At 39.6% G+C, this 12859-nt stretch overlaps 1 protein-coding gene across 17 annotated transcripts in view; it reads right to left on the bottom strand.

The window, feature by feature from the left end:
* The window catches only part of SAMSN1 (SAM domain, SH3 domain and nuclear localization signals 1), a 185897-nt gene that overhangs the window by 47316 nt on the left and 125722 nt on the right, over positions 1–12859 (bottom strand). For 15 of the 17 annotated variants that reach the window (XM_063393906.1, XM_063393902.1, XM_063393905.1 and 12 more), the window contains 4 exons: positions 11128–11195; positions 7605–7673; positions 5302–5425; positions 3692–4068 (listed from right to left, as the gene is read on the bottom strand). In XM_063393906.1, coding sequence (XP_063249976.1) covers positions 3692–4068; positions 5302–5425; positions 7605–7673; positions 11128–11195 — 638 coding nt within the window. The remainder of the gene's footprint in view (positions 1–3691; positions 4069–5301; positions 5426–7604; positions 7674–11127; positions 11196–12859) is intronic. The other 2 variants (XM_063393918.1, XM_063393919.1) reach the window with 1 other exon arrangement.

Raw genomic sequence — 12859 nt, 5'->3', positions numbered from 1 at the left:
TCTTCTCTTTGTCTCAGACAGTCCCGGATAGTCTGGGACCCCTTTTGTGAAGAGGACCTCAGCTGTGACCTCACTGTGCTCCACTGTGCCTTTCAGCTCCATTCAAGCCTAGCAAGATCCTGTAGTTTACAACCTTCTGACTGTAGATTTTTCCTGCCTTATGAGGTTGCAAAAGCCTTATGCAATTGCACAGATTGAGAAAAAAACAACAGAAGGCTGAAAGAGCTTGTATAAAAGTCATACAGACATGGCACTTCTAAGTATGCTACTTTGTTAGGGTAGTATCTTATTATACAAATGGCAGAAGGGCAGCTTTTGGTAAACACACAAAAAAAAAGAGAAAAAACTTGTCTGAGACAGACAGCTTAACTGTTTTCTGCAGGGCTAAGCCTGAGGAATAAAAATAAGTATAAAAACCCAATAACCTTTCCCATCGGGGTCAAGTGGTTGTTAAAGTGGTGTCTGGACAATCTTTTCTTCCATCCTCTGCCTGCTTTTCAGCTGATTCATAACATCACAAATATCAGCCCAGATCTCCCCAGTATACTTTGTGATAACAGAAAAATATGCAGCATAGTAGTTACTTTATCCAAGCATGCAAGAATATTTTTCTTTTTTTCCCCTCAAGCAATCTGTATATTTTTTTAAATATACTCTTCCACTTTCTAAGGAAGGACTATTTATAAATTACATCTTTCTGGAAAGAATACCAGTAATAATAATTCCACATGGCAAGCTTGACACACCAAGAAAAGCAATGCTTTACATTGCCCTTAGCAAAATTTTGACCAACCACTAATGATATTTTAAAAAGATGAATTTATATATATATATATATATATATATATATATATATATGTAAAGACCTGTGGTTGAGTTAACTCTTCACAAAGAATCTAGTGGTGACACCATGGCAGGATGGGTGAAATGTGAGTGGTCTGAAATATCCCTGTGCCAGAGTCTGTCCACCTATTGCAGGTGATTACTGAGGGCTTAACTGGGGGAGGCTGAAGGAAGAGGAGCTGGAGGAGCTTGTTGGGGCTGAAGATGGAGATGGTTTTTGGAGCCTGTTCTCACAGTGCTTGCCTAGATAACCTCTGTCAGCCTTTTTACTGGTTTAGGTGACAAAACCTGGCAACATGAAACACCACAAGGAAGGTTGTGTCTAGTGCTGAGGCAGAAGAAAGGAAGAGGGAAGGGAAAAAAGGTGTCAGGGGAAGAAATCAGAGGAAGAGAATTAGGATTACTCATATTTTGTCTCTCTAAACAGCAATCTGTCATGGAGAGATCCATGTCTTTCCCTGTGATTACAGGAAAGCACTACTTAATTTGCTATCTGCCATTCAAGCTTTATTAATAAAGGCCAGGCCTGATCAGCTTTGTGAGCATTGTTAAAATATGTCTGGATAATGTTTGTCTGATCTAGATATTTGTCGGAACCCCCAGCCAGATAAGCAGCAGTTTGCTGATGGAATAGTAGAGTCTTGGATCTTTGTCTTGCATCTAGCAGTTTAGTCTCAATTCAGGACAAACCAACAAGCATTTTGATAGCTCATCTCCAGCTATCTCCTCCACAACTTGCTGCAGAGGAGTTACCAGGTCAAGAAAATGAAACCACACCTTCTTTCTCACAGAATAGGGAAGAGTATTATGGAATATATTGATTTTACTCTAATAAGTAAATCAACATCAGAAGGAACATCTGCACCACGCTCCCCGTCTGATCCTCTCATAGCAAAACCACCAGTGTCTGCTTTTTGATCCTTAAACAGCAGAACTGAAAATCCAGCCTTTGTAATCTTCAGCTGAGCCAGTTGGTGGAATGCAGATGCAAAGAATGAGATGTCTTGCCATTGGCTGTAATCTAAATCTAAAGACACTAAGCCCACAGAGATACATTAAAGTCAGAGAGCCCGTCAGGAAGGCAGATGGCAAAATAAACAATTTGGGGAAAAAAAGCACTAAACCCCTCGCTGGCACTTAATAGTAACATGGGTAGGACAAATCTCACCAGGGTAGGGAATGCTAACAGCCTGTTTGTGACAAAAGGAAATAAATTGGTTTGAGTTGACACCGATGTTCTCATAAATCTGACCGACACCTCTATTACTGTTTTTACCTAGGACTTCAGCCTTCACTTGGGATGCTGAAAGCTGCTTGCATAAAGGGGCCAGGCATGTGATGGAGCCCAGCATCCCTGACACAATTCACTCTCTGCAGAGACTCCTATTTCCTGGCATGCAGGGGACTCCCCTGACAGCCTCTGTTCACAGCTCTCAGCCCCTTTCTGCCAACTCTGTCCCACAGGTCTGTCTGCAGGTGCTCTTCCTGGGAGTGTGCAGGGCTGAGGCAGTTCAGGGTTTCATTGCTACATCTCCCTTAGCTTTTTTAGGAGTGGTTTCCTTTCTTTCTTCTTCTAATTATCTATTAGATGAAGTTTTAGGCTCTGTTTTCTACAGAGGAAAATCTACAGCTACATGAATCCCACATTTCAGGTCCTGCCTGGTATGTCAGCCACTGTGTCATTGGGAAGGAACTGAATTACCTCCTCCATGAATTCAGAAATATGCCTGCTGTGTAGACCCACATCTATTACCTCTCTCATGCTATATGGGCACATGTCCCAGGTCATGCTGCTCTCAGCAGGACACTCTCTGATCCAAGGCTGTGGCTGCTCAGCCACGTTTGAACACTCAGCTGGCTCAGGTTTCAGCAGGTGTCTCACCTCCTGTGGTTTAGGTGCACTTCCTGGGAGCTGCTCTTATTTCACAGTGGTTTCTTTAGAAAGCTCTGTCCCTGGAGCACTGTAGAAGGAACAGGCATAAAGGGAAAAGTGGCTACTTTTTACTGCTTCCCTGATGTATTTCACTCTACCAGTCACCCTCCATGTGCTCACCACTGTGTGGAGTGCCAGAGGACCTGCTGTGCCCAGTAAGGAGAGGGGGAAAAGCCTTGTTGCAGTTTCTATATTTTGTATATCTCACCAAAAAGAGTTTATCTTGATTTTGCTCTTCTAGTTTTGAATATTCTTTTTAAAAAAAGGCAGCAATAAAAATACAAAAACCTCCTCCAGAGATCTATCCAGGAAGATATTTCAGATTAAAGAAAGATTAGACCAAGATTAAACTCTGCTTCTTTGTTTTCATCCCTAGAATGAAGAATTCTTCCTTGTAATGCAAAAACAGGCTCCCCCAGCTAAGCTGACCAAGAACACACAAACACAGATACCTCTGCAACCTCTGACCTTTGCCTAAATAACTCCAGTGTCCTTTACTAGTATTGCAGTGACCTCTAGGAGCCTGCTCCAAGTCCAGTGGCTTCATTATCCCTTCCTGACTTAGCCCAGACTTCCAGAAAGCTTTCTAAGCCTGGAAGGATAAGTATGTACATGAGTACAGATGAAAAAAACAACAACAAAAAAATGAGTGTGCTGATGAGAAACAGAATAGCCTGGAGCCTTCCATCTCTAAGCTGCTGATGTCTGCATGGTTAAAAATGAACTACCTAGGGCTATACGAACCCCTGGTGCTCGCCTGAACAATGCATTCACATCCATTTACCTGAAATCTAAATTTGGTTTATTGCATTTCATAACCACACGGAAGATGACAGCATCTCTTTAATGCTGAATCAGAGCAAAAAGTTTCCAATTTTTATGCATATCAGCACAAAAGAAACCACTTCCACTTACCCAGGAGTATTGTAGATCCATATCAGTTAGGGAATATGTAAGATGTGGCTGATGAGAAGAGCAAGTACAGTTTTCCCATTCTTCTATTTTTGAAATTAAAAAGTCACAAGGACAGAGCTGGTTGTCAGGAAACGGCTTCCAGTCACTCCACAAGTGAAATTCTGTTTCGGAATGAATTGAAATTGTTCCTAAGTTATTAAGTCTGGAAGTGTATGAGCGGCCCAGAGATGCAGAAATAAAATCCATCCTGGTCTCAGCCTCTTCTTTTCTCCTTGTGCTATCTTTCCATGTCTTCTTTTCTGGAGGTTTTGTCAGCTTCATGCAAGAAGTTAATGCTTCTTCATCCTCTTCAGAGAGATAAGCATCTTCTAAGGTATCTTTAAAAATGCAAATATTTGTTATAGTAAGTTACAATATATAGAGAAAGCAGCACTTTTTTTTTTTTTTTTTTTTTTTTTTTTTTTTTTTTTTTTTTTTTTTTTTTTTTTTTAGTTAATAGCTGTCTTTCACTCTATATAATGAAAAAGCCAAGGACTCAGTTAAAAAATTAACAACAACAAAAAACTCCCACAAAAAAAACCCCAAACAAAACCAAAAAAATAAACAAACCCCCAACAAAACCAAAACCAAAAAATTATGATAATTCGAGAGATGGAAACAATTTTGTACCGGGTCAGGCATTCTGAGCCAAAAGTGAGATCTATTCTCCATTTGGTATATTTGTCTTGTTCCCCAAAAGGTGTGGATAATTTTATTAGTTCTGCCTGTGAAAATTTGCTAACTGAATGTCATATTGCTGATAGTTTCAGAGAGCATGAGCTGAGCTGGAAAAGTTCAGAAAGCTTTTTGGACTGTTGCACTCCCATCCCTTGTATGTATGTTGTAGCTAAAAAGTAGTTGCTAAAATCCCCATTTCCTCATGTGCTCCAGCCCAAGCAGTGATTTGGCTGGAGCAGCAGTTCAACAGATAGTTTAAACTTGTTTTGCTAATACTGGATTGTAAATAATCTTATGAACAAGTGCATTTTACAGCCAATGCCTGCACTGTTAAAATAATGTTGGCAAAACAAGTTCAGGGGAAGAACTGTTGCACAGGCAGATCAGAGATCTGTAGGAGACTCCAGAAATCAGCTGAGGCCAGAATCAGTTCAGAATTCCTGGGTTTTGCAGCCCTGGGCACTCAGGTACGATGAGACAGATTTGCTTATCATACCTCAGACCTTCCTGCACCCGCAGATGCTACTGACCGATGGATTAGCCCTGGAAATTATCTCCCCTTTTGGGAATTTTGCCTGTCTGACCCGAAATGTGATACAAAACCAGGAAACCCAAAGTGTCCCCAGCAGGGAGGCCCCGCTGTTCTACAATTCTGTTTCTCTAGAGTGCCCACTTGCGAGATCCACTGTTACAAAACTGCAGCTGGTGTGACAGGAAACAGGGTCTCACACTGTGAGGAAGCCACGCTGCAGCGGTATCACAGGGACATCTCGGCTGCGGGTGACAATCGTGGGTGGTGAATGACACACCAGGACAGGGTTGTTTACAGTTCTCTTCAATCCAGTGTCATTTGCCAAATGTTGGAAGGAATGCTGATGTGGTGCTGTACTTACTGAGGGGAACCAGAACTTGCTTGACGTCTTCCAAGCTCTGTGTACTTGTTCTCTTTGTTCGGACCAACTTCTGCAATCTTTTTAATGTTCCCCTGGACTCAGCTTTATTGTCTGGTTCTGTACCCTGCCAAAAAAAAAAACAAACCCAAAACGAAAACAAAGATGACAACAACAACAACAAAGGCATTAAAATCACTCAAACCCTAAAAATAAAAACTAAGGGTAACACAGTGTTTATTTTGAGAATGATGAAGTGTTCAATTCAAAGAACTGATCATTGACACAATGCTTGAAAAGTTAGGCTTTTCCTTGCTTTGGAATAATAGGTAAGAAAAGGGGAAAAGGCAACTCACAGGAGACATCTAGCTCAGGCCAGCATTCATATTGCTGTTCACATATGACTTTTCTTGAATACCTGAGCATTACTGAATGCCAGCAGTATTCTAGACCCCCTATAGGACACAGCGTGGACATCAGCTCATCAGCACCAACTTTCTGCTGTGCTTTTTCTGTCCTTCCCCTGTGTGTAGATTTCTGTCCTCTTCCAAATTCAAGATAGCAGGAATGCATTTTTACCTTAGCTAATGAGAGAACCTGAGGTGCATTTTTTTCATTGTGACATGTCTTTGCAAAATAAATCACAGTGGTTTAAAATGCTGATGTTGCTCTCAGATCTCTTGTAGCAATAATAATTTGTTCACTTATAAGTAACGACACAAAAGCAACATGATGACTTTGATTTATGATCTGGGATTTCCATCATGGAGACATCAAGATAAATGGAAGATAATCTATTCAGATAATTTCATTAATGGCAAACTCTAATCCTCTTTTCCTTAAAAGCACTCATTTCATAGAGTCTATTGTTAGGGAAAAGTCATAAGTGCTTAAATAATAAATGCAGTAACTCTCTTTCGTGGAGAAAAACGCTCATGCAGTATCAGCTGGTGGTGAGACAGCTTTTAAATTTACAGTATTTTATTTTGGCTTACCTAAGCATTCAAATATGGAATTTTATCTGCCTATACAAACATTCTTTGATGTAAAAACAAGACAATCAGGTGAGCTGTGCTTTGCCTCAATCTATAAGCAAAGCTATCTATAAGGAAAGAATTCCTGCATGAACAAGAACGAAGAATATTATTGATTTCCTTACTTAATGGGTTTTAGTGATGAAAAATCATGTCACATCACAAATCAAAATGAATTGTTTAAAAAAAATAAATCACAGGCCACCCTTTAGCTGCAAATAATTTGCAGGAAGTGTGCAGGAATACTTAAGCACAAAAAGTATACATTTAAGAAATGCATTACAGAAAAAAACCACCTAAATTGTGTCTGATAAACTGTTTCCAGTTTATACAAAGGTATTCTAAATACCTTAGAAATCTTTGCACAGCGAGATGTTCTGAGGATTAACCTGGTGACAGAAATACAGCAATTGGAAGCTAAGTGTAGAGCACTGCTGGTCAGACCCCTGCAATCTCAGTCCTGTAGAGCACTCTCTTTCCTGTGTGTAACTGCATTAATTTCAATAAAACCACTTGCACAGCATGTCACTTCTCAGCATACAGAATTTAGCCATGGCACAGTCTAATCTCTGTGGCTTTTCTTCAACTGCTTTGCCTTTCCCAAAGAAGTGGAATGATTAAATCATGGCTACCAGTGCACTTAAATTCAGAGTACAGTGTCATAGTGCAAAGACAAAATTAGCCTGTGTTTATTGTATCCACAGTGCTAATTGTTATGGCACCAGAAAATGTTTGGAAAGTTTCAGTAATAACGTGGCTGCACATAATTAATATTAAAACAGTATGTGATGATAGAAAACTTCTTGCTCTGTTTAAAAGAGTTCTGTAAAAAGCACCAAATTTGGATAAATTTTCTGTTTAAAAAGGTCAATAAAGCCATGGTCAACCAGTATAGAGAAGCACTGTGCAGACTTCTTTCCTGTGCTCCTGCCCATTTATATCTGACCTGCAAATATTCCCATGATATTGGTCTGGTACTCCAACTAGTTTAAATTGAGTGCAGAGTCAGACTAAGCAGCCTAGGATAATAGGTAGATTCTGTCCTGGGAATCACAGCAATAATACAATATTCTATAAACGATAAAGAAATATAATGATTAACAGAAGAGCAATAATAAGGTATTCTACAAGAAGACAAAGAGATATGACTAATAACACAGATATGGATAAAGATCTTTCAGCTTTTGGAGAAGGAACATATAGCACAGGAAAACCAACCTGTTCTTCCCAGCTACTGGTGAAAGAAAGTGAGCAATTTTCATGGCAACTCACCATTTCAGTGTTGCCAGGCACACCTGGATTGTGAACTCGTGGTGGGATCCATTGCTCATAGTTTATCACCTAGGCAGTAAGAAAAGTAAAATAATAATAATAAAAAATACAACTTACATAAGATGAATAAGCATAATTAGCATCATGTAATTAAACATAGATAAGAGCTCAGCAGTTTTTCATCCTCGTACTGTGAGGATATGAAAGTAAAAGACTGACATACACCAGCTGCTACCCATTGAAATTCTTTTGGTATTGAGCTGTCCTGATTTCCTCAGTTATCTGGGACTCCGTAACACTTGGAGACATCACAGTGAAAGTGGTACCATGGTAGAGCCATGCATTATGGTATGGGATCTGTGGATCTCATCTTAGATCTTGGCTTTCCTTGCTCAATGAACAGGAAAGCCAGAGAAGACTTCCCTCAGCAGCAACCCCCAGCTGAGGAGCATCACTGATGCAGTTCCAACAGGGTCTCATTTAGTTCACCTCATTTTTCCTGGGATGTTGGGCACCAGGGTGTGAGTTTGAAATGGATTAACAATGTGGAGAAAATAGGACAATTCTCAGAACTAAGACAGGACTATTCACACTTTCCTCATCTGCCCATGAGCCATTTGTTGGTCACAGTGTCCTCAGGAGAGGAGCACCAGGGGAACACACCTTTCTTGGGGCACTGCTGCATCCCTAGGGGGGAAGCCTGACAGTGCCTACAGCCCAGCAGGAAAGTTATGAACATTGGCCTTTTTCCTTCATGAATATGAATGACACCTTGAAGGCTGAATGCAACCTAAGAATTTACGTGAGAAATGAAGCATGAAACATTTCTGAAAATGTATTAGCCCAAAGACTGCGTTACTTGATATTTTATGTCCTTCCCAATATGCTACAAAGGCTTCAAGCCATCAAGGGAGCCCCCCTAGACATGAGTAAACAAGAAAAAAGGTATAAAAAATAAATGCAGAAAGTGAAGGCACTTTTTATGGTAAGGTACAATTATTGCAGTGGTGCTCTTGCGATATCCCTCAGCCTGTACTTCTGTTTCAAGCCCCATTTTCCAGCACTTACACAATGAATGGAATGAATGAATGTCAATTTAGGAAATGGAGAAGGATTAAAGCTTTTGTGAAGCACTCAGGGAAGCTTATTTGCTTTTTCTTTTTTTTTCTTTTTTTTCTTTTTCCTTCCACAAGAGGAAAAAAAATCTAAGGTGTTCATCTGTACTATTTACTCCTGCTTGTAAATTTGCCTCTTCCATGGCTCACAGAATCACAAACTCCCACAGACCAGCTGAGGTAGGAATGCACTTTTGGGGATTGTGTAGTTTAGCTCCCTGCTCAGAACTGGTCACCAGAGCAAGTTGAACAGATCCATCTCCTGACAGGAATGTCTCCAAAGCTGAATCTCTCATATCCTCTCCAGCAAGCTTCACCAGTGGCTGACCATCTCTTATACTAGAAGAGTGTTTTCTTTATGTTGAGTGAAACTTCCTCTCTCTCAGTTTGTGCCCATTGCTCCATCACCCTCCTGCAGTTCCCTGGACTTTCTGGAACAGCTCAGATGTGTGACCTATCCCACCCAGTTTTGTGATCCTGAGGCTGCAGTTGTGAAATTGCATGCAGACTTCTAATTCCTCCTGTCTGTTCCCCATGCTGTGTGCATCAGCAGACAGGCACTTCATAAGGACATTCATTTGTGCTGATTTTGCAGGGAAGGAGCTTCCCCCATAATGCTGTTCTCTCAGCATTTCCTTGTTTGTGTGCACAATGTAATGCAACAAATGAATACAGATATAATCAGACTATTCTGGAAGCTTAAAAGAAATTTACATCAATGTTACCTTGATAATAATGAATACGAGAGGTAACAATCACTAAAATTCAAAATAATGCCATTAAATATGAATATTTTAAAAAGCAAGTGCAATAGGTCTTAAACTGACACAAAGATTGGAGGGATCCAAGCCCCTACAGTTCATCCTTAATGCACCTGAAAAAAACATCTTCAAATGCTTTGAGAAGTCAAAAAAAAGCACTTTGCTTCTAAAATGGGGCAAATGGTTCATGGGGAAAAGTTATAACGGGATTTTATGGGAACTTATACTTAAAGCAAACCTAGGCCTTATTCCATTTTTCCCTCCATAGTCTGTCATGTCTGAGGAATGACCTCTGGCATCTTTACCAAGAGCCAGTCCAAAAGCTTTCATGGCAGGACAGGGGCAGAGGCAGAGATCCCTCACACTAAGGGAAGAACTATTGTAAGAAATCAGAGATTAATCTTTCTCCAGAATACTTAGAAAATCAGAGAAAGTAATCAGAGAAAGAGAAGGAGAAATGCAAAAGAAAAAGAGTTCTTTTCTCCTTTCTTTTGTCCTCAGATACTCTTTTGACAGCTGGGAGAGGAGATAATCATGGGAACAAACTAACAGTGCAGAGACAGATAAAACCCTGAGGGAAAGCAGGAGAAACCTGGGACACACTGACTTTCCAGGCACTGTTTTCCAATAAGGTTGTTTGTCCCCCCATATGCAGATCATTCTACTCTTTTTTTAAAATCCAGATCTCGACTTTGACCTACACTGAGCACTGCCTAAACATTGGGTCTTCACAGTTCTCTGTCTTATCTCAGATGCCTTGAGGGTGATGAATTTATATTTTTTTCTTGGTTTTAACCTCAACATCTAAAAGGACTCCTGACATTGTATAGAAACAACAGAGAAAGCTCAGCTCAGAGCTTTTTCTAAAGTTGAACGCTCACCTTGCACAAAGGACAATTTAATAGATTTTCAGCTTTTAAATAATTGTATTGTATTAATTCCTCATTTGGAATACACACATATATACAGGTATGTGACACATTTTTAGTCCCAAACTGGGTAAACTATTATGTCCTGTGAAATTAGCAGAGCTAAGCTGGTTTGCCACAGATGGGAACTGAAGTAAAATATTTTCAGAGCAAATATTGGACTGGAAGTGAAATAAACCCCAAACACCAGTCACTCCAATTTAGAGCTGCAAGTCTTTCTCCTCACCTCTGCTGCTCACCAGCTGATGGGTTGTTACTTACTTTTATTTTGTTGCTATGATCATGCAAACCCAGGGGTTGGAATTCATTAATTCCTCATGCCAGTGGGATGACAAATGCAGATTTAGGAAGAAGAGATATGGTATATGTGTATAGAAATTCAGAAAGCATTGGGATACATGTGCCAATATGGATCATGCAGGACAGATGTGAACACTTAGTAGAGATCAGACACAGTTCTAGCACATCAATTTAGCAGAAATGTATTCACTCAGGGAAGGAAAAGTTTTTCTAGGCAATGAAATCCATATGGTCTACATAAGAAAAATCATGAACAACTTTGGAAGTCGCCAGAGTCTTCCTTTAAAATCAGCTTCTAAAATATAGAGGCATACTGAGTATGAAGTTTAGGCTGGACAAATGCTGAATGGAAACAAGAAATGAAATTTTATTTGAATGAAAATTTAGATTCTTAAAAAAAAAAGAGTAGTTGTTTCACCTGACATGTTGTTTCTTCTATCTTCTTTCCTTGGAGCAAATGTATTCCATCAGCAATAATATTATCTTCTGTGAATTATGACCAAAAAAGAGAAAACATGCTTTAAAATGTCCTGCTTTATGTTTTTATGAGGAATATCATTTGAATTGCACTTGATGTCTTGAGTTGACATTTTGACTCTCTGAAGTTAATCTTATATCATTTAAGAACACATTTTATCTTGAACTGCTTTGAAGTGAGACTGCAGAACAAATTGGCAAACTGACTCAGAGAAAGAAAACTCATTCGTGCTCATTTCTTCTTTTGTACTCAGTCCTCAGTTTACTAACCCAGAATCCCACTGTGACTTTCCTCTTGCCCTACTAATTTGCAGCAGCAAAGTCTAGAATATTCATAGGAAAAATGAAGGGCAAAAATGATCTTTTCAACTGAGATCTGTTCAGCTTAGATTAGATCAGAAATTGCTTTCAAAGGATGAACATCCTCCCATCTCCTACAATAAATGAATGTTTGGATGGGAAGAGTATTAACCTTCACTACAACAATGAGCAGCAATAGGTCAAACAAGTATGAAAAAACTATTTTAAGCAAGCTTACTTGTAAAGATCTACTTTAACTTCCAATCCTAAGGCAAAGCACCCACCACTGTACAACTGTAGGACAGTCCTAGTGATTAGATTCCATCAGAACAGATGTTAGGATCACTCAGATATTTTTCAGGGAGAAAAAAAAAATAAAGAAAAATATCTGCTAATCACACTATGTTTTCTAGAGTCACTAGAAAACAGCAGGAATGGGTTGGGGTTTTTTTCTCATTAATCCTAGTTTGTCATCTTTATTGCTTCTGTGGAATCAGCATCAGTAGTTCTCCTCTTTGCAAAAGGACAGCTTACTTAAAATACAGATCCACAAAAACTAACTGTAGGCAGGCGAGACTGATTGCATGGTATTCCCTACAATTAACAGGAGAAGAAAGAGTAATTAAGGGAATAATTCTGAGTGACTTAGATTCTTTAGCCATCACATGGAAAAGGTGTCTGAACGTGATCATTAAAATTTATGTTCAAAAAGGCACAAAAGAACCTGGTCCAGATTTTGTCTTAAGCACCTACAAATCTCCCTGCAGTCACCGAGGGCCTGGTGTCTGACAATCTGGTTGTTTATTGCATTATATAGGTAGCTGAACTTTCAAGAGCATAAGTCATGTTAAAGGGTGCTCATGCAACACCAGATTAACATAACTGGGTTCTTTCTGGTCCTCAGGATAACTTGTTTTCATCTGCTGCAGGCATCTCTGTACACAACATCCCTACTCTCTGTGAGCTGACTCTGGAAATCAAATCTTGCAGTGTTCAGCTCTTTGCCCCAAAGTCCTCCTACAGTCTAATCCAAAATGTTGGGTAGCTGTTTGCAGCTGAATCACAAATAATTGTGGGGCTACATATAATGCCCTTAACCTAAAAGACTATATACAGTGACACTGCTTTTGACATCATATCGGTCAAAACCAAATTAAAACAGGGAGTTATTAAAGCAAACCTTGGTGGTCCCCCCCAACCACAATGTCTTATGTTAGCCATAACCTGTCCCCAGAGTGCTCTTACATGCTGCTCTTACATCTCAGCCCACTGAATTATGGAACAAGGTATTTGTGTAAAAAAACAACCAAACAACAACAACAACCAAACAAAAACCCATGCAAAATATATAAATGAACTTCAACTAGAGCTGC

The sequence above is a fragment of the Prinia subflava genome, chromosome 3 (genome assembly GCF_021018805.1).
Source record: "Prinia subflava isolate CZ2003 ecotype Zambia chromosome 3, Cam_Psub_1.2, whole genome shotgun sequence".
Classification (NCBI taxonomy): Eukaryota; Metazoa; Chordata; class Aves; order Passeriformes; family Cisticolidae; genus Prinia; species Prinia subflava.
The sequence above is the reverse complement of the archived record's forward strand: the minus strand, read 5'-3'. Positions and strand labels throughout refer to the sequence as shown.